General features: G+C 44.0%; 1 protein-coding gene across 2 annotated transcripts in view; it reads right to left on the reverse strand.

The window, feature by feature from the left end:
* Positions 1–22,729, reverse strand: part of ZC3HAV1 (zinc finger CCCH-type containing, antiviral 1) — a 74,400-nt gene that overhangs the window by 39,703 nt on the left and 11,968 nt on the right. For both annotated transcript variants that reach the window (XM_015135016.3, XM_015135015.3), the window contains exons 2-3: positions 9,695–9,830; positions 2,971–3,223 (exon numbers count right to left, since the gene is read on the reverse strand). In XM_015135016.3, the coding sequence (XP_014990502.3) occupies positions 2,971–3,223; positions 9,695–9,830 (389 nt within the window). The remainder of the gene's footprint in view (positions 1–2,970; positions 3,224–9,694; positions 9,831–22,729) is intronic.

Below are 22,729 nucleotides of genomic sequence, written 5' to 3' on the forward strand. Positions count from 1 at the left end.
TAATAAATGACATATCTGCCTTTCTTTGTGGTTTCACTGTGAGGAACAATGATGAAATATTTATTTGGGGTGAAAGTCCCTTGTAAATGATAAACCATTTCCCAAATATAAGGAAATTTAATTGTTCATTACTTTGCACAGAATCTTAGAATCATGTATTCTATCTGCTTTATAAAATTCACCTTTTCTACATCCACTTCATAAAGACATTAAAAATGAATGTCATTATATAATATGAAAATGCTTCAGAAATAGGAGCACTTGGCTGGGCACAGTGGCTCATGCCTGGAATCCCAGCACTTTGGGAGGCTAAGGTGGGTGGATCACTTGAGGTCAGGAGTTCAAGACCAGCTTGGCCAATATGTTGAAACCCTATCTCTACTAAAAATACAAAAATTAGCTGGGCATGGTGGCAGGCACTTCTAATCCCAGCTACCTGGGAGACTGAGGCAGAAGAATCACTTGAACCCAGGAGGCGGCCATTGCAGTGAGCTGAGGTCACACCACTGAACTCCAGCCTGGGTGACAGAGTGAGACACTGTCTCAAAAAAAGAAAAAAAAAAAAAAGTAATAATAGCACTTCATACTCCTTAGGATGGCTATTATTTTAAAAAAAAAAAAAATCAGAAAACACGAAATGATAGAGGATGTGAGAAATGTGAACCCGTGTGCATTGCTGGCAGAAATGAAAAATGACACAGCTGCTACAAAAAAAGGTATGATCATTCCTCAAAAACTTAAACATAGAATTACCATGTGATTCAGCAATTCTACTTCAGATTATACACCCCCAAAGAACTGAAAACGGGGTCTTAAAGTGGCTTCTGTGCACCATATTTACAGCAGCATTATTCACAATAATCAAACTGGAAATGACCCAAATGTCCATCGACAGATGAATGAATAAAAAATATATAATTATATACATACAATGAAATATTATTCATTCTGACATATGCTATAACATGGATGAACCCTGAGGTCATCCTGCTAAGTGAAATAAGCCAGTCAGAAAAGGATAAATATTGTACGACTCCACTTATATGAGGTACCTAGGGTTGTCAAATTCATACAAACAGAAAGCAGAATGTTAGTTGCCAGGGGATGGGGAAAAGAGGGAACGGGAGTCATTGTGATTTTTTTAGAAATTTTAAAATATTGGGTTTTTTTTTTTTTTTAAAGAAATGGCACTGAGGACCATAAATTAAATTGTACATAGTTTTGCATCAATAATAAATTTTCTGTATTAATTGTCTTGTGAATATGTAAGAGAATGGTCTTGTTCTGAGGAGATACATGCTGATATATTCAGGTGTGAAATGTCATGATATTTGCATATATCAAATGCTTTAACCACCAAAATGTTCTACGTGTGGAGCTGTATGTATGTATAGATAGAAAGTGCTAAAGCAATTGGGACAAAATGTTAACAGCTGGTAAATCTAAACAATTTTATGTTTGCTTCTTTTCCTTAAAAAAAAAACCTTTAGGCCGGGCGCGGTGGCTCACGCCTGTAATCCCAGCACTTTGGGAGGCTGAGGGGGTTGGATCATGAGGTCAGGAGATGGAGATTATCCTGGCTAACACAGTGAAACCTCGTTTCTACTAAAAATACAAAAAAAAAAATTAACCGGGTGTGGTGGCAGGTGCCTGTAGTCCCAGCTACTTAGGAGGCTGAGGCAGGAGAATGGCGTGAACCCGGAAGATGGAGGTTGCAGTGAGCCAAGATCGTATCATTGCACTCCAGCCTGGGCGACAGAGCGAGACTGTATTTCAAAAAAAAAAAATGCTGGGCGCCGTGGCTCATGCCTGTAATCCCAGCACTTTGGGAGGCCTAGGTGGATCACAAGGTCAGGAGATCGAGACCATCCTGGCTAACATGGTGAAACCCTGTCTTTACTAAAAATACAAAAAAATTAGCTGGGCGTTGTGGTGGGCGCCTGTAGTCCCAGCTACTCGGGAGGCTGAGGCAGGAGAATGGCATGAACCCGGGGGGTGGAGCTTTCAGTGAGCTGAGATCCTGCCACTCCAGCCTGGGCGACAGAGAGAGACTCCGTCTCAAAAAAAAAAAAAAAAAAAAAAAGCTTTATTAATTTGTTTTTAGGAAAATGATACACACTTTTTAAACCTGGGGGGCTGGTCGGGCGCGGTGGCTCACGCCTGTAATCCCAGCACTTTGGGAGGCCAAGGCAAGTGGATCACAAGGTCAGGAGTTCAAGACCAGCCTGGCCAATATGGTGAAACCCCATCTCTACTAAAAATACAAAAATTAGCCGGGCGTGGTGGCAGGCACCTGTAATCCCAGCTACTTGGGAGGCTGAGGCAGGAGAATTGCCTGAACCCGGGAGGCAGAGGTTGCAGTGAGCCAAGATCGTGCCACTACACTCCAGTCTAGGTGACAGAGCAAGACTGTGTCTCAAAAAAAAAAAAAATTAAACCTGGGGGGCAGCAATAGTGCTAAGCATAAAAATTGAATTGCAAACATTGCATGTATACTACCATTATAATTATGTAAAAATGGTGTATGCATATGCATGAAGTTTGGAAGGGAAAATGAAGAGTTTTACGTGGCAAGGTAGAGTTTTTATGGCAAAGTTTTTCTTTGTTGCGATTTCTGCTGATTTGAAAGTTCACACAATTGGCCGAGTGCAGTGGCTGATGCCTGTAATCCCAGCACTTTGAAAGGCTGAAGCAGGGAGATCATCTGAGGTCAGGAGTTCAAGGCCAGCCTGGCCAACATGGCGAAACCTTGCCTCTAATTTATACAAAAATTAGCTGGGTGTGGTGGTGGGCACCCGTAATCCCAGCGACTCCGGAGGCAGAGGCAGGAGAATCACTTGAACCTGGGAGGCAGAGGTTGCAGTGAGCTGAGATCATGCCACTGCACTCCAGTGTGAGTGACAGAGAGATACTCTGTTTCAAAAAAAAAAAAAAAAGAGTTCACACAATTGGAAAAGAAAAGGCCTTTACCTCTGGGTCCCGGGGGATTCTTCTGCATATGCTTGCTGTTGCAGATGTCCTGGATATTCTGCACCACGTCGGGGTTCAGCCCGTGCTCCCTCATGATGGCCAGCACCTTTCGGTCCATCAGGTTATGGGACCGGAGGCAGTTGGGAAAACGACAGTTGCCTCGGGTGAAGTGGTCACAGATGTGGAGTCTTGAACACGGTGGCTGCTGGTTACAAATCTGCTGCCGACCCTCTCCCTTATAATTTTTGCATATCTACAGAAGGGAGAAACAATAGCCAGAGTCAAAACACCTTCTTGTATCTGCCAAACATTAATTAAGGCAAGCTCACGTGTGCAAAAATCTCTGAAGCAAACAGAGATATACCAAAGGAGGAAAAATACACGCATATTCTACAATCTTTGATGAGTCACATTCAATTGGTGATTTACTTGGGGCAGAAGAGGCCCACAGACTAACTAAAAGATACTGATGAATTTGAAAACCCTCGGAAGAATCAATGTAAACTGGTTAGCTACAAACAGGACCCAAAGTGAGCCCTATATCATGAAGGAACCCAGCATAGGAAAGCTCATCTTTGGTTATCAACTCGCTTTGCAATGAAAAGGACACATGGAGCTGGGTGCGGTGGCTCACGCCTGTAATCCCAGCACTTTGGGAGGCCGAGACGGGCGGATCACAAGGTCGGGAGATCGATACCATCCTGGCTAACCTGGTAAAACCCCATCTCTACTAAAAAATACAAAAAACTACCTGGGCGAGGTGGCAGGCGCCTGTAGTCCCAGCTGCTCGGGAGGCTGAGGCAGGAGAATGGCGTGAACCCAGGAGGTGGAGTTTGCAGTGAGCTGAGATCCGGCCACTGCACTCCAGCCTGGGCGACAGAGCGAGACTCCGTCTCAAAAAAAAAAAAAAAAAGAAAAGAAAAGGACACATGGGTCTTAGCTGCAACTGTTTGGAAATCTAAAATTTAGTCTCTGCTAGGCAGAATGACATTTCTCAAAAGATTGCCTAAAGAAGATAAGTTTTATATTTCCATCTAAATACATACATGTATGTGACCAGTTCTGAAGGGATGTAGTTCCTACTGGAAAGAGGGCAGAGAAAATACTGCAGCTGAGGCCAGGCCATATGATACAGAACTGGAGGATGCTGGTTTTAAAATCTGAGGCCCTGGAAGCAGTTGTGTGACCTCAAGAGACTCCTTACCTACTCTTAGCCTCTGTTTCCTTTGCTGTAACAGGAGAAAAAGATTTGTTCTGTCTACAAAAACAAGTTGTTAAGCAGACTAAATAACACAATTTGTAAATGTGTTATGGAAAATATAAAGTGTGATGCAAGTGTTTGAACCATGAAATGAGGAAACCAATATAATTAGTAAGAAACCTGAATTTCAGAGATTTTAATGAGTCATTTCTATAGACTCTGAGCAAACCAGATCAGTATCGTTCACTGTGATCTGTCTAGATGGCAAAGCCATGATTCAACCCCCACTAGCAATGATTTAGCCACATGGACAATCGCTAAAACATGATTCAAATAGATATAGGCAACTGCTATCAAGTCTATTATCCAGATTCTAGACTCTAGACCAGCGATTCTCAAAGTATGGTCCCTGGACCAGCACCATCAGTACTACCTGTAAACTTGTTAGAAATGTAAATCTTCAGGCACTTGCCTATATCCATAGAGTCAGAACCATCAGAGGTGGGGCCCAACAGTCTGTTTTTTTTGTTTTTTGTTTTTTGTTTTTTGTTTTTGAGACGGAGTCTGGCTCTGTCATCCAGGCTGGAGTGCATTGGCCAGATCTCAGCTCACTGCAAGCTCCACCTCCCGGGTTTACGCCATTCTCCTGCCTCAGCCTCCCGAGTAGCTGGGACTACAGGCACCCGCCACCTCGCCTGGCTAGTTTTTTGTATTTTTTAGTAGAGACGGGGTTTCACCATGTTAGCCAGGATGGTCTCGATCTCCTGACCTCGTGTTTCGCCCGTCTCGGCCTCCCAAAGTGCTGGGATTACAGGCTTGAGCCACCGCGCCCGGCCAACAGTCTGTGTTTTAACAAACCTTCCAGGTGACTCTGATGTACGCTAAAGTTTGAACTGTAGCAAAAAAGCACTATTAGCAACTTCACAAATAATGTTTTGGTAACATTCCTATTCCCACGCTGATATTAAACAAGAATGCTCCTGCCTTCATTAGGCCAAATGAAATCATTTCTTCCTTTAATAAGCAAATTTCAATTGTACAAGTTTATATACCAGGCAGTCAGGTTTGCCCGATCTTTTTATGTTCTCACAAGTCGAAGCAAAATGAAAAAGTGTGAATATGTAGTTGTTTTTTGTTTTTTTTTTTGAGACAGAGTCTCGCTCTGTCGCCCAGGCTGGAGTGCAGTGGCCGGATCTCAGCTCACTGCAAGCTCCGCCTCCCGGGTTTACGCCATTCTCCGGCCTTAGCCTTCCAAGTAGCTGGGACTACAGGTGCCCGCCACCTCGCCTGGCTAATTTTTTTTTTTTTTCTATTTTTTAATAGAGATGGGGTTTCACCGTATTAGCCAGGATGGTCTCGATCTCCTGACCTCCTGATCCGCCCATCTCGGCCTCCCAAAGTGCTGGGATTACAGGCTTGAGCCACCGCGCCTGGCCTGAATATGTAGTTTTTTAGGGATGAGTGTGTGGCTTCCCACTGGTTACCTCCAGTATTTTAACACTGTGACTAACACTTGCACGTGCTCTTAAATATTAGTTGAACAAATGCAAAACAACCAATGAAGTGACTGGAAACATTCCACTGTGGTCCCCATCTCACACCCCCTAAACCACAAAGCTGTTTCTCTGCACTGCCTCTTGCACTTAGCCCCTCTCTTCCTCCTCATCCCTTCTGATAAAATCCAAATCAGTCAGGTTTGGTGGTTCAGGCTGGGCATGGTGGCTCACACCTGTAATCCCAGCATTTTGGGAGGCTGAGGTGGGAGGATCACCTGAGGTCAGGAGTTTGAGACCAGCCTGGCCAACATGGTAAAACCCTGTCTATACCAAAAATACAAAAAATTATCCGGGTGTGGTGGTGCACGTCTGTAATCCCAGCTACTTAGGAAGCTGAGGCAGGAGAATCGCTTGAACCCAAGAGACGGAGGTTGCAGTGAACTGAGATTGCACCACTGCACTCCAGCCTGGGAGGCAAAGTGAGACTCCATCTCAAAAAAGAAAAAAAAAAAAAATCCAAATTGCCCAAAACAACAGCTGCAAATCTGCAGGGATAATTCCTCCATTTTTAGAGAGCCATCCTGGACCAACTCTTCTTGAAATTAGCTGAACTCTGGCTGACTCCTCCTGCTAAAGCCCTATGAAAAAATTCCATGCTACTCCCCCAAGTTAAAACACTCCTTTAGAGCCTTCTCTTGCCCAACATTCTTGAACAAAACTTATGCCAACAATACTAATTCATGCTAACTCCAGAAACCAGCTCCTCAGACCTCTAGTTCAGGAAATAATGCAGTCTCCCAGTCCAGAATCTTAACTCTCACAAGTGGAAAATGGCAATTAAATTATTAGCTAAAAATAAGCTTCAGGTAAGAACCTCCCCACCCCACCCCACCCCACCCTCTAATTGTGGGTACTGAATTCTAACAATGGAAAGGGAGCCTTGGGTGACGCTGACCTCTTCTTTGCACTGTTTGATGAAAGCATGATGAGAGCATTTTCTTAGAGGGACCCTCACAGCACTGTGGTCAGAGGGCTCTTCTGGGATCCCTTAACACAACAGCGCCTTCTCTTAGGTTCATGTCTGCCGACCTCCTCCCTAGAGAAGGGAACTGATATGGTTTGGCTCTGTCCCCACCCAAATCTCATCTTGAATTGTAGTTCCCATAATCCCCACATCTCATGGGAGGGACCTGGTGGGAGGCAATTGAATCATGGGGGCAATTACCCCCATGCTACTGTTCTCATGATAGTGAGTTCTCACAAGATGTGATGGTTTTATGAAGGGCTTCCCCCTTTGCTTAGCACTCACTTCTCTTGCTTGCCGCCATGTAAGATGTTCCTGTTTTGTCATCCACCACGATTGTAAGTTTCCTGAGGCCTCCCCAGCCACGCGGAACTGTGAGCAATTAAACCTTTTCTCTTTATAAATTACCCAGTCTCAGGTATGTCTTCATACCAGCATGAAAATGGACTAATACAGGAAGAGTGTCCTTATTCTCCAAGGACTCAACATAGATGTGTGGCCCAATGTTAAAAGTACCTGATGCTTTTGAAGAACTGAAGCAGGGATCAGACATGATGAATGGCCTTTCCAAGCCTCCAGGTTAACACTAGACTAAGGATAGACCACAAAATACCTTCTCTCAAGTGTCATGGCAAGACTCCATCTTGTCATTCCCTCAATGAAAGGAAAAGGATGGGATGTCTCTGATCGTCAGTAGGAGCTTTAACAGGGCTGATGTATAAGGCATTTTTCCCATGCTGGTAGTGATGGGGAACTGGGCTAGTATCTAGGCCAAGGCCCATAGATATCCCAAGACAAGACCTTTAAACCTTGGACTCCTGGAAATGAGACAGAGAGAGACAGAGAAAGAGGGAGAGAGAGAGAGAGAGACAGAGAGACAGAGAGAGAGAAAGACAGAGAAAGAGGGAGAGAGAGAAACAGAGAAACAAATCCAAGTATCTAGATAGAAGAATGCATGGGGCTGGAGAGAAAATGGGGTATATTTTCCTCCCCCCCAACCCCCAACAAGTCTTTATAATGTGTCTTGCACTCATATCTCTCCTGAGCTCAGTGGCCAACTCAAAATCACTTCTCATGTTATAAGTTTTTTAAGTTCTTAGGGAAACACACTGAGCTCAGAGTCAAAAAGTGTTTAAGCCTCCAGAAGTCCCCAACAGCTATCTCACTGTATATAAAAGTGCATCTGAGCTGAGTGCAGTGGCTCACGCCTGTAATCTTAGTACTTTGAGAGGCTGAGGCAGGAGGATCGCTTGAGCTCAGGAGTTCAAGACCAGCCTGGGCAACATAGTGAGACCCTGTCCCTACTAAAATTAAAAAAAAAAAAAATTAGCCAGTTATGGTGGTGCATGCCTGTAGTCCCAGATACTTGGGGGACTGAGGCAGAAGAATAACTTGAGCTCAGGAGGTCAAGGCTGCAGTGAACCCTGATCATGCTACTGCACTCCAGCCCAGGTGACAGAACAAGATCCTGTCTCAAAAAAAAAAAGTGCAAATGAATTTCAATTTTACTTACATTTTCTCCATCCCTTCCACTCACCCATTATGTTTCTATGCCTCTCTTTAACTGTGAGGCTAACTTCTCTATTCATGGATTTTATTGGACCAGAAACCAGTCTTTAAACAGTATTCTCTGATCCTTAAGTCTATATTCCTGAGTGGAAGAAACTGTTAATAGTAAAAGAAACTCCCAAGTTTTAGGTAGACACATGGTTACCCAGACAGAAACTACATTTCCCAGACTCCCTTTCAGCTAAGTGTGACATGTAATAATCTCTGGCCAATGTGATTGAGCAGATGTGCCATAAACAATGTCCATGTCACATCTTTTAAAAAAGGAAACTGCTTGCCTTCCATTTACTTCCTCTCTACATTTCCACTGGCTAGAAAATGGTGACAGTGAGTACAGACTCACTGTACACGGAGATGGAAGCCACATTTTTGAAGATAACAGAGCTGACCTACTGACCTGAGTCCCTTGATGACATCATCAAGTCTAGCTGCCTGACAACTCAGGCTACCCCCATCCACATCCAGGAAAAACCAAGAGCTGGCAAACCTTTTCCATACAGGATCGGATAGTAAATATTTTAGGCTTTGTAGGCCATTCTGTTTCTGCTGCAACTACTCAACTCACCCTTGCAGGGTGAAAGCAGTCATAAACGAATAGGTACGGTTGTGTTCCAATAAAACTTTGTTTATAAAAACAGGCTGGGTGCAGTGGCTCACACCTGTAATCCCAGAACTTTGGGAGGCTAAGGTGTGTAGATCATTTGACGGCAGGAGTTCGAGGTCAGCCTGGCCAACGTGGTGAAACCCCATCTCTATTAAAATATAAAAATTAGCCGGGCATGGTGGTGGGCACCTGTAATCCCTGCTACTTGGGAGGCTGAGGCAGAAGAATTGCTTAAACCTGCGAGGCAGAGGTTGCAGTGAGCTGAGATCACGCCACTGCACTCCAGCCTGGGTGACAGAGCAAGACTCTGTCTCAAAAAAAAAAAAAAAAAAAAAAAAAAGGTGGCGGGCCAGCTTTGGCCTCTGGGTTATAGATTGCTGACTCCTGACCTAGATTATCAAGTGATAGAGAAACTAAATTACATTTTATTTGAATCACTGCGTTTTGAGGGGATATCTGTTACAACAGCTTAGCCTACCCTCATCTTCCCTGCCGTCTTCCCAACCTCACTCCAAAGTCCATCTCCTCCAAGAAGCCACCTTGATTTAAAGCATCAAGTAGTCTGACTACTATCAGATCTTCAGCTCATACTTACTCACACAGGGTTCCCTTGCAGCCCAGTGGAAGAGGTATTCCAGACTCACATTCTTTTAAAACCTCAAATAGGAGAGAAATTTCTGGGATCTCTTAGGTCACTCAGAACAGCCTCGACTGCCACCTGCAGAACCCTGGTGTTAATTTTGAATTTTCTCTGCTCCTGCTCCAAAATATCTGTGACACAATACTGCCAGCAATATTCTCCCTCCTTAAACTGAGGAATCACAACTTACCTCAGGCATAAAAAAAGGATCACTTTGGAGGAGGAGCACTGCTAATTCCTCTTTGTTAAGTCCAGAGAGTTCGTGATTTTTCAGGACTCTGAAGTTCTCTTCCGAGAGAACCTCATGAGAATATTTGCATAAGTTCCTGGAAGAAAACACGACAATGGTCAGTATTTCTACTCCACAGATGCAAAGAAACAGAAATCAGCCATAAAACTTTCAGTCAGCAAAGACCCATGCCCATATCCTTTGATAACAGAAACGGGTTGGTTCTGCTTAAAGAATACACTTCATTATTTTTTTTTTACTGTTTTTGTTGTTGTTGTTGTTGTTGTTTGAGACAAAGTTTCGCACTTGTTGCCCAGGCTGGAGTGCAGTGGTGCAATCTCGGCTCACTAGAATCTCCACCTCCTGGGTTCAAGCGAATCTCCTGACTCAGCCTCCCGAGTAGCTAGAACCACAGCCATGCACCACCACACCCGGCTAATTTTTTGTATTTTTAGTAGAGATGGGGTTTCACCATGTTGGCCAGGCTGGTCTCGAACCCCTGATCTCAGGTGATCTGCCCGCCTCAGCCTCCCCAAGTGCTGGGATTACAGGTATGAGCCACTGCACTCGACCAAAAATACACTTTTAGTAAAATAAATTCATGAAACAGGTAGATGGGAGTATGGTGTATCTTCTTCAAATACATACATATATCTGAGTTTAAATTATTGCAATACTTCTTTAAACAGCATTTCCTCTAGTATACATTAAGTCATTAAGTTATAATTTGTGTATAGCTCAGAAAGGTCAGAAGAGGAAAAGATTGGCAAAGAAACTAAAACAGATCTATTAAAAATGATTGCCTATCAAGAAAGAGAGAACAAATTATGAAAACACATCCAGGACTGCAGTAAAAATCAATGGGACAAAAGAATTCCATTTATCTAATCTTTTCATTATATAACATTGCTCATTGCTGTATCTCTTGTATGTCTTATATACCAATGTACATACTTATTTGTGACTACAAAGGAATGGAACAAGCTCTTAATTGCATGTTTCAAAAAACTCTACAGAAAAAGATGTAACATCCCTTCACCTTGAGACTTTAATGATTTAGTTCAACAATGTCAGTAGAACTTTCCATGATCATGGAATTGTTGTATAATATAAACTTTCCTATATGGAAGCTATAGATGGAAGCATGATGGAGCACTTGGTTTAATCACATTAAAGTCTGAGAAGCACTGATTGAGATCACTGAGAAACATTAGTAGCACTTTTGCTCTTATTAGGCAAACATAATTTGACAGTTATCAATGTCCATACAACAAACTCATTCCACATGTTTTTCTTTTTGAGGAGACAAGGTCTCACTCTCTCCCCCCAGGTTGGGGAGCAGTGGTATGATCAGGCTCACTGCAGCCTTAACCTCCCCAAGCTCAGGTGATCCTCCCACCTCAGCCTCCCAAGTAGCTAGGACTATGGCATGAGCCACCACACCCAGCTAATTTTTAAATTTTTTGTGGAGACAGGGTTTTGCCATGTTGCCCAGTCTGGTCTCAAACTCCTGGGTTCAAGTGATCCAACCACCTCAGCCTCCCAATGTGCTGGGACTACAGGCATGCCAAGCCTCATTCCACTTTTTTTTTTTTTTTTTTTTGAGACAGAGTCTCACTCTTGTTGCCCAGGCTGGAGTGCAATGGCGCGATCTCAGCTCACTGCAACCTCCGCCTCCCAGGTTCAAGTGATTCTCCTGCCCCAGCCTCCCAAGTAGCTGGATTACAGGTGCCCGCCACCTTACCTGGCTATCATTCCACCTTTTAACTTAAATATTCTACGGGTGATAGTGTCAAAATCCTTAGGCTTATGGCCTTAGTAGTTATTAATATGACCACATATTAATATTTTCTAGTTTTCACCACAATTATCAAGTTGTCAGGTAGTTGGGTAATGCCCAGATTTTCGCTAGTATAATGTGGCTAGCATTACTTTTATACAAATAACCTTTCTTCTTATACATTATTTTCCTGAGAGTTATTCCTTTGGGCATATGGCCTTAAAGAAAACAGTAATTTTCTTGGCAGCTTGTGTTTCATTTTGATCTACTGTTGTCCAGAAAACACAACAGCAATCTAGGAGTGTGCCTATTTCCCATACAAGCACATTTGCATTGGATTTTGTCATTATGCTACTTCAATAAATAGGAAACACAAGTAATTCATATCAAAGACTTTTTTTTTTTTTTTTTGAGACAGAGTTTTGCTTTTGTTGCCCAGGCTGGAGTGCAGTGGCACAATCTCAGCTCATTGTCACCTCCATCTCCCGGGTTCAAGCGATTCTCCTGCCTTAGCCTCCCAAGCAGCTGGGATTACAGGCATGCATGCGTCTCCATGCCCAGCTAATTTTGTATTTTTAGTAGAGATGTGATTTCACCATGTTGGTCAGGCTGGTCTTGAACTCCTGACCTCAAGTGATCCACTCGCCTCAGCCCCCCAAAATGTTAGGATTGCAGGCATGAGCCACTGCACGCAGCCCTAGCCTACTGCTTTAATACTAGCAAAATTAATTCACCCACCACAGCTGGATAACTATTACATATATCCTAATTAGTTTAACTTTTAAAAGAGATACTTTCAATGTTAATTCTTTAAAACATCTGGAGATTATTAGGCTGGGCGCGATGGCTCACGCCTGTAATCCCAGCACTTTGGGAGGCCGAGGTGGGCGGATCATGAGGTCAGGAGATCCAGACCATCCTGGCTAACACAGTGAAGCCCCATCTCTACTAAAAATACAAAAAATTAGATGGGCATGGTAGCGGGGGCCTGTAATCCCAGGTACTCGAGAGGCTGAGGCAGGAGAATGGCGTGAACCTGGGAGGCGGAGCTTGCAGTGAGCCGAGATTGTGCCACTGCACGCAGCCTGGGTGACAGAACGAGACTCCGTCTCAGAAAAAATAAAATACAATAAAAAATAAAATGAAATAAAAATAAAACATCTGGAGACTGTTATAATAAATGACATCAGAGGACATAAGTGTTTTATATCAACTTTTCTCAATTACGTCTATTAAATATGATTCCTTTCTTATTTTGTTATCCTAGACTTTTTTTTAATTAACTTTTTATCAAATTTAGAACCACTGGGGCTGTGCATGGTGGCTCATGTGTGTAATCCCATCACTTTGGGAGGCCAAGGCAGGAAGACCACTTAAGGTCAGGAGTTTGAGACCAGTCAGAGCAAAACAGTAAGACCCATGCCTCTACAAAAAATTTTAAAAGTTAGCATAGCATGATGGTGCATACCTGTAGTTCTAGCTACATGGGAGGCTGAGGCGGGAGGGTCACCGAGACTGGGAGTTTGAGGCTGCAGTGAGCTATGACTGTGCCACTGCACTCCAGCCTGGATGACAGAACAAGACTCAGTCTCTAAAAAATAAATAAAAAATTAAAAGAAAATAAAAAATTTACAAAGAACAATTGTAATCCCTATTGTGTTTTTAATCAATCTACTGTTCTGCTTTGAATCCTGTATCATACAATTTATCATATCATATTAATTTTTTTTTTTTTTGACACAGGGTCTTGCTCTGTGCCCAGGCTGAGAGGCAGTGACGCTCTCTTGGCTCACTGCAACCTCCGCTTCCTGGGTTCAAGCAATGCTCATGTCTTGGCCTCCTGAGTAGCTGGGATTATAGGCACGCGCCACCACCCCTGGCTAATTTTTGTATTTTTAGTAGAGAGGGGGCTTCACCATGTTGGCCAGTCTGGAACTCCCAACCTCAAGTGATCCACTTGCCTAGGCCTCCCAAAGTGCTGGGATTACAGGTGTGAGTTACCGTACCGGCCCATAGCATATCAATATCATAAAATTTAAATGTCCTTTGTTAACTTTTTTTTTTTTAATTGATGTAGTTTTGCTCTTGTTGCCAGGCTAGAGTGCAATGGCAAGATGTCAGCATGTCAACTCACTGCAACCTCCGCCTCCCAGGTTCAAGCAATTCTCCTGCCTCAGTCTCCCAAGTAGCTGGGACCCACCACCACGCCCGGTTAATTTTCGTATTTTTAGTAGAGACGGGGTTTCACCATGTTGGCCAGGCTTGTCTCGAACTCCTGACCTCAGGTGATCCATCTGCTTCAGCCTCCTAAAGTGCTGGGATAACAGGTATGAGCCACCACGCCTGGCCCTTTGTTAACATTTTAAATATACTTTAAATATTAACAGTAATTTTTCGTATCATTGGCTTACACCTTTTCAAAAAACTCTTTAGTGTGCTTAACTATTCTTTTCTTTTCTTTGATCCTCCATCCTTGGCCTCCCAAAGCACTGGGATTACACATGTGAGCCACCACACCCAGCCTACTATTTTCATTATAAAAATTTTATTAGGGAATAAATTATCTCAATTTCCATAAAACAGTACATTGGGAATGTAATTTCTATTAACTCCATAAATTAGATTGGATATTAAGTATAGCATGTTAACTTCATTAAATCTTCTGATTCTGGAACAGAAAATATCTCTCCATTTATTCTGTTTTTTCCTATTGTGAATTTAAATTTTTCTTTTAATAGTTCTCCTTCATTTCCAAAATATTGAATATCATCTGTTGCACTATTATTATTATTATTATTATTTTTTTTTTTTTTTTTGAGACGGAGTCTCGCTTTGTCGCCCAGGCTGGAGTGCAGTGGCCGGATCTCAGCTCACTGCAAGCTCCGCTTCCCGGGTTTACGCCATTCTCCTGCCTCAGCCTCGCGAGTAGCTGGGACTACAGGCGCCCACCACCTCGCCCGGCTAGTTTTTTGTATTTTTAGTAGAGACGGGGTTTCACCATATTAGCCAGGATGGTCTCGATCTCCTGACCTCGTGATCCGCCCGTCTCGGCCTCCCAAAGTGCTGGGATTGCACTATTATTTTTTAATTGTCACTGGTAAATGCAAAATGATCTTATTGAAATTGATGATTTTTTGAAAATGCAAACATCTAGGTAAAAGTTATTCTCTAAGAATTAATCTTTAAAAGTCACTTATTCAATGCTATTGTTTGTGTGTAAATCGTTCTGCAACTCTCCAGGTTGCCTTCAGATCTCACAGCATAACCTCATATGAAAAAAATAGAGAACCAAGGACTCTGTCAACCAGGAGCGGAGCCCTTGAAACCCAGCCAGCCCTCCGCGTACCTTGCCTCCTGGAGAAGTCAAGGCCAGTCACTCAGGCTCTAGCGACAGCCTCTATCCTTGCCATTCTCCCAGGCAGGCCCTCTCCTTGCTTTCTCCACCCGGTGACCCTGGCTTCCTGGCACTCCTTGATAAGGTCGACCTCTGCTTTTTGATCCTGCACTGTGGTTTCAGATAACCAGTCCCCACCAGCCCCTACCCAGAACCCTCAGCAGCTGGGCTAAGACTCCACTTTATCAATCCCGGAGGAAGGACTCCTACAGCAAGAAGGGCCTTTGAAAGATAATCCCCTCCAGCCAGCCAGGCGCGGTGGCTTACGCCTGTAATCCCAGCACTTTGGGAGGTCGAGGTGAGCGGACCACGAGGTCAGGAGATCGAGACCGTCCTGGCTAACAAGGTGAAACCCCATCTCTACTAAAAATAGCTGTAGTCCCAGCTACTCAGGAGGCTGAGGCAAGAGAATGGCGTGAACCCGGAAGGCAGAGCTTGCAGTGAGCCCAGATCGCACCACTGCACTCCAGCCTGGGCGAGAGAGGGAGACTGTGTCTCAAAAAAATAAAAAAAAGAAAGGTAATCCCCTCCAGCCTCCACCTCAAAGCAGAAATCCTCTCTGGTGGATTGACCAGATGACCGTGAGCCTCTTTATCTCACAAGGATCTTACCTCATTGTGCTGATGTCCATTTAGCCATTACCATTAAGGTTTTCTTTTTCTTTTCTTTTTTTTTTGAGATAGGGTCTTACTCTGTTGTCCAGGCTGGAGTGCAGTGGCACAATCATGGCTCACTGCAGCCTTGAACTCCTGGGCTCAAGCGATCCTCTCACCTAGGCCTAGGTGCTGGGATATAGACGTGAGCCACCATGCCACCCTAATATTCTTCTTGATATTGAGCTGAAAATGACCTCACTGAAACTTCCCACCACTAGACAGGTTCTGCCCTCTGGCTCTGATGTATTTAGCAACTTGTTAGTCAGAAGGAATTAAGAATCTTTGCTTCCCCTTTAGCTCCAGCCCAGATGTCCTAAACTTAAAGCCAAGCCTACGGCACCTGTGCAGATCACGGCAAGATGCAGAATTTTTCCTGTCCTGTGCTAGATGAGGAGTGTGGCACTTCCAAGGTCCCTGAAGTCAGCACTTCCTCTAAATAACTAAAGGAAGCCAGGTAGCCTAATAGGGACCCCTCTGCCTGGAACCCCAAGTGTCCAGGCTTTTCCAAAGCTACCCAAGGTGCTTCTGTCTGAAAGAAAAGTCAAAGCTAGCCCATGCTGCACTGGCTGGGGTCCCTGGCGCTGCCCACCTGGGGGCCTGGTTTTCTTTTTCATTTTTCATCTCCATCCTCAGGCAAGCTTCTTATTCCTCTAGATTCTGTGATTCTCACCCTGAACCCAGTCTCGACCTGCAACATCTCTGTCTCGACTGGGTCTGACCTGCAGCCCCTTCCCTGGCAAACTCTGCTTCGTTTTCCCACATTCCCTAGACTTCTCCCCAGTGGCTTCTTAGGGGCTTTTTCTTTGCCCTAATTTCAGGATATTGATCATGTAATACCTAACCTTGTTTTTAGACTCTCCCTTAATCACCTAGCCTTGTTTCCACATGAATAGGCTCTCCCTTAGCTGACAAAACCGGACAAACTCCATTTGGCTCCTTCATTTACAAGACATCAAGGACTCCTTACCCACCCCCTTCCTCAAGGAGTTAACTTGTGTAAGCTGACTCTCAACATATCAAAGAGTCCAATTCACTGATAAGGTACTGAAGCAAGCAATGTCCCAAGTTTCCAGGATTTTGCTCATGAGGTAAGACCGTAAAGCCCTGAGTTTGTGTGTGGCAGAGCCCCCACATCTATCGCCTTATGATAGATGTAGAGCCCCTGCACTTGGAACTGTTTGTTTCCCTGTAACCATTTGTCTTTTTAATTTTTTTGCATGTTTTTACTTCTGTAGAATTGCTGCAATTAAGCTCCCCCTCCCCTCTCTAAACTAAGGCGTAAAGGAAAATCAAGCCCTTTCCTCGGGGCCGAGAGAGTTTCGAGCGTTAGCCGTCTCTCGGTTGCCGGCTAATAAAGGACTCTTAAATTCGTCTCAAAGTGTGGCGTTTCTCTCTAACTCGCTCAGGTACAACACTCGCTCAGCCACGAAGGTGGGGCAGTTTACACTTCCCTTCTATCTGGTTTAAGCACAGAAATTAACATTTATTACGCATTTACTAAGTGACAGGAACTTCACCTCTGTTATTTAATTTAGTAGTCACGATAATCCTACTTTGGGAATATGCCTGATAAAATGAGAAATCAAAGGTGACTGAGATAAGAGGAAGATCCAGTAATGAACAGGTATCCCAAAACACAAGCAAAAACCTAAGCTGGGAAAATGAACAAAAACAGATCTGAAACCTTTTCAAACCAAAAAAAATTTAAATCGGCATCCAGAATGATTTAAGCCACTGTTCCCACACTATTATTTAAGCAGGGTGCAAGCAGAGATCGTGGACATAAATCACATAAAGGGTGTGGTAGGAACACAGTATGTGATAGGCACTACTTGTTGTGATTAGTGTCAGGCCTCTGAGCCCAAGCTAAGCCATCATATCCCCTGTGACCTGCACGTACACATCCAGATAGCCTGAAGTAACTGAAGAATCACAAAAGAAGTGAAAATGGCCTGTTTTTGCCTTAACTGATGATATTACCTTGTGAAATTCCTTCTCCTGGTTCATCCTAGCTCAAAAGCTCCCCCACTGAGCACCTTGTGTCCCCCGCCCCTGCCAGCCTTTGTAATTTTCCACTACCTACCCAAATCCTACAAAACAGCCCCACTCCTATCTCCCTTCGCTGACTCTCTTTTCAGACTCAGCGCGTCTGCACCCAGGTGAAATAAACAGCCTTGTTGCTCACACAAAGCCTGTTTGGTGGTCTCTTTACACAGATGCAAGTGAAAATTAATGTTGTACAGACAAGCTCAGCGGCGTGGGCCACGATCAGAGCGTGAAGGGGGTCATGTGTAGGTTTCAGGTGGCAGAACCTTCCTTCCGACTTTCTTCTGATCACTCTGTCCCAGCTCCAGGTGCCTAATATTGGCTAGTGGGCTTCGGCCAGGAAATAGTGTGAAAGTCTCCCGTGGCCCTTTGGGGTTTGCTAAGCTAGCGATGCTGAAAGTTTGGTCCCTAGGCCAGCATCATCAGCATCACTTGGGAGGTTGTCAGAAATGCAGATTCTCAGGCCCCATCCCAGACATCCCAGGGTGATTCTCAATCTTTTAGCATGCATCAGCATCACCTAGACAAGTGGTCCGTTAGATTCCTGGGCCCCACCCTGCAGTCTGTGAATCAGTAAATCTAAGGGTGGAGGTCAAGAATTTGCATGTCTAACAATCTGGTTTTATGAACATACTTGGAGTATAGGCAGCTCAGGGTCACCTCCCCAAAAAAGACAACAGGTCCTACAGAAGGTTGGTTAGAAGCTGTGGGAACTCCCCTCTCGCCAGGACAAAAAGAGCTCTCCTACAAATTATTATGAATTTCCCAGGACAAAACAAGCGTTTGCAGAATGCTACCCACATTTGGAGCAGATAAACCTCAAACAAACGGGACAAGTTGCGGTAGGAGGTGATAACTTAAAAAAAAAAAAAAAAAGAGCAAAGACATCCTTGAAAAACGCAGAATTGTCTCTCTTTAAGGAACTCAAGCCAAAAGCCTAAAAACAAATGACCTTTTCACTTTTCTCTTCCAGCCACAGAACAAAATGTTATTTTAGCCCAGGCAATAAGTGCTCTCTCTCACCACGGGTGCAGCCTAAACAACTAGCCTGCACAGTGATTCTCATTCCTGGCTACACATAATAATCAACTGGGCAGTGTTGAAAATACCCAAACCTGGGCCCCGCCCTGGAGACTGGCTTCATTTGACTGGGGTGGGAGCCCAGGTGACTCTAGTGTGCAGTCAGAGCTGAGTATCACTGGATATGCTTGTCACATTCAATTCTGGGTTAGATTCCTGAACCGGATGTTCACCTCTGAGTTCTTGCACTTCACACATCGGTAAACACAGGGCTAGCTCTGACTCAACAGACCAAAAAGAGACAGTAACCCGAGTCTTTTTTTTTTTTTTGACAGTAATTTATATTGAAGTACTCCTTCCCTTTCCCTTCTCTCCTTCATCCCCTCTGCTCCCCAACACCCAATAGGGTTGACAAAAACAAAAAGACTGCTGATTTGTATAGAAAACAGGAAATCACTCACCATGATATAAGCCAGGTGAAAAAGGAACCAGGACGTGTGAAAGATAAAATCTAGAGAACATTGAGCTAAAGAATAAAATGTCATCAGTCAAAACCAACCCTAACGAAATACTATTTTAAAGCCACGAGATTCCTATTCCCCATGTTTGTACTTCTGATATTCAAGATTAAATAGCCATGTTATTAGAGGGTAGGGATGGTTCACTGCCTCTAGACCCCCTAGTAAGATGGAGGAGAAACAGAATAGACCGGACGAGATCACATGAGCAGGGTAAGAAAGGATGTGGGGAGAGACAGAGGGTGGAGCCGAAAAAAATGAGCTTGCTTTAACCACAACTGTATTACCCAGAACACACCAGGCACAAAGAGAGCCCCGGCTCACTGCAGAAGATGATGATCCTAAGGCTGAAGCCATGGCAAGCCCCAGCCTGCACCGAGGGGGAGGAAAGCACCGAGGGCCTTGCAAGACTGGGCAGCAGAGGAGGCCGGGCCTGCTGAGGACGGGGGAGGCAGGAGGCCAAGAATCTGCACATATCCGACGATTGTACCAAGAGTGAGACAAACAGCGCGGGTGCCACCAAAAAAATAATCTTTCTGTTATTATGGACGGTCTCTCCAGTCTTGACTTCTCTAGTCCCCTAAGTTCATGGTTCACAAGCTTTGCTGCCCATTAAAAACCATCTAGGAACTTAAAAAAAAAATCCCAAAGTTCCAATTCAAACCATAATTAAATCAGAATGTAGGAGTCAGGCATCCATATTTTTTAAAGGTTCCCTAAGTGATCCCAACACGTAGCAAAGTTTGAGAAACATCGCCCTGGGTCCACATCAGGACTGAGAAAAAGGAGAGTAGATGGCCGGAGGTGGTGGTGTTACTGCCAAAATCTTTTTTTTTTTTTTTTTTGAGACAGAGTTCCAGTCTTGTTGCTCAGGCCGGAGTGCAAAGGCACGATCTCAGCTCACAGCAACCTCCACTTCCCGGGTTCAAGTGATTCTCCTGCCTCAGCCTCCTAAGTAGCTGGGATTATAGGCATGCACCACCATTCCTGGCTAATTTTGTATTTTTAGTAGAGACAGGGTTTCTCCATGTTGGTCAGGCTAGTCTCAAACTCCTGACCTGAGGTGATCCACCTGCCTCGGCCTCCCAAAGTGCTGGGATTACAGGCATGAGCCACCGCACCCGGCCACCAAAATCTTGATGATCAGAGAAAGTAGTTCACACAAGCCTCCTCTCCTCTCACAGGCTGGCTTCTCCCCACCACTCGCCACAATACTTCCCAGCGTAAGTCCCTCTGAAAGTTAAGGAATACTAACCAGAGAGAGATTAATTAACTGGTTGACAGTATTTCAGGATCCTGTGAGTGACAGAGGAAGGGGCAGAAGCCTCTAGAATAATCTACCGTTTGTGACACAAAGTATGTGCTCAATAAATATTTGTTGACCTGGTGCCTAGGATGCCAAAAGTTTCCTATGTCTTTTGGTCTATCACATAAAAGTAATAGAACCCCTAATCTCTGAGAAAGATCACTTAAAGAAAAATATTTCATTCATTCTGCACTAAAAAATTCATTTCTTTTACTCCCTCAAACTCGAAAGCCACATAAAACTTTGCATTTGCAGTCTTCCAGGAAGTTACCCCTAAGGAAATATATGTTTCTGAAAGTGTGGTTTGACCCCTGCAAATGGATTCTTTAGGATGGTATTTAAAATGCAGATTCTGGGGCGCAGCGACTTCCATCTGTAATCCCAGCAGTTTGGGAGGCTGAGTTGGGTGGATAGCTCGAGCTCAGGAATTCAAGACCAGCCTGGGCAACATGGCGAAACCTTGTCTCTATTAAAAATACAAAAAAATGGCCAGGCGCGGTGGCTCAAGCCTGTAATCCCAGCATTTTGGGAGGCCGAGGTGGGCGGATCACGAGGTCAGGAGATCGAGACCATTCTGGCTAACACGGTGAAACCCCGTCTCTACTAAAAAACACAAAAAATTAGCCGGGCCTGGTGGCCGACGCCTGTAGTTCCAGCTACTGGGGAGGCTGAGGCAGGAGAATGGCGTAAACCTGGGAGGTGGAGCTTGCAGTGAGCTGAGATCCGGCCACTGCACTCCAGCCTGGGCAACAGAGTGAGACTTCGTCTCAAAAAAAAATAAAAATAAAAATACAAAAATACAAAAAAGTAGCCGGCCATAGTGGCAGAGGCCTGTAATCCCAGCTACTTCAGAGGCTGAGGTGGGAGGATTACTTGAACCCAGGAGGCGGAGGCAGAGGTTACAGTGAGCAGAGATCTTGCCTCTGCACTCCAGCCTGGGCGAGAGAGGGAGACTCTGTCTTGAAAAAAAAAAAAAAAAAGTAAACAAAAATTTAAAAACTAATGAATAAAAACGCAGATTCTCAGGCTCCAACCCACCTGTTGGGAACAGAATTTCCAATACGTGACTTGGGAACCTGCATTTTAGTAGATTCTCCCATGTGATGAAAATGCATGTCAAAGTTTGAGAAGTACTGCTCCAAAGCTGGGTAACTACATCCCAGAAGCTACTCAAAACAATCCATCATGGATGGGAAAAAATACTGGAACTCCTTATATTTTTTAATATAAAAAAATCTTTTCAGCCCAGAAAAGTATTGCCTGGGCCAAAAGGGCTGGAGGAGTGGGGGGATTCCCTGGTTAACTGAGAAGGGGCATAAGATAACCTTTAGGGCTGATGAAAATGTGCTGTATCTAGGGTGTTGTGATGGTTACATAGGTGCCTCCATTTATCAAAACTCTTTAAACAATACACTTTACCTTTTTTTTTAAGATGGAGTCTCACTCTGTCACCCAGGTTGGAGTGCAATGGTGCAATCTTGACTTCACTGCAACCTCCACATCCTGGGTTCAAGAGATTCTCCTGCCTCAGCCACCTGAGTAGCTGGGATTACAAGTGCACACCACGATGCCCAGCTAAATTTTTTTTTGCTTTTTTTAGTAGAGATGGGGTTTCACCATGTTCGCCAGGCTAGTCTCAAACTCCTGACCTCAAGTGAGCCGCCTGCCTCGGCCTCCCAAAGTGCTAGGATTACAGGCATGAGCCATCGCACCCGGCCTCCATACACTTTAAATGGGTACATTTTATTGTATGTAAATCATACCTCAATAAAATTGATTTTAAAAAATTTTAAAAAGTAAAACAGTAAATAGCATACAAATTAAGAATTTTACATCATAGAATGTTTAAATAAATGTACACACATTAGGATTAGGAGTACATGCTCAAAACGTTCTCTGCTGATAGGTATGCGGGATCAAAATGTTAGGAAACGATTTCCCTAGATGACGTCTTTTAGCTTGATTTTCTAAATTGGTCTAAAACATATTAAAATATCTTCTCAGTGCCAGGCATGGTGGTACACATCTGTAATCCCACCTATTCAGAAGGCCGGGGCAGGAGGGTGGCTTGAGCTTAGGAGTTTGAGATTAGCCTAGGCAAAACATTGAGACCGCTGTCTCTATTTTAATAAATAAATAAGTAAATAAATAAAAATAGTACATAAAAAAAATAAAATACAATCTCTTCCCTGTATAGGAAATAGGGAAAAGATCATGAAATAAGTCTCCCCTCTCTCCTCCCAACCTGAGACCAGCTCCCCTGCTGCAATTTGGTT

This window comes from Macaca mulatta, chromosome 3 (genome assembly GCF_049350105.2).
Source record: "Macaca mulatta isolate MMU2019108-1 chromosome 3, T2T-MMU8v2.0, whole genome shotgun sequence".
Taxonomy (NCBI): Eukaryota; Metazoa; Chordata; class Mammalia; order Primates; family Cercopithecidae; genus Macaca; species Macaca mulatta.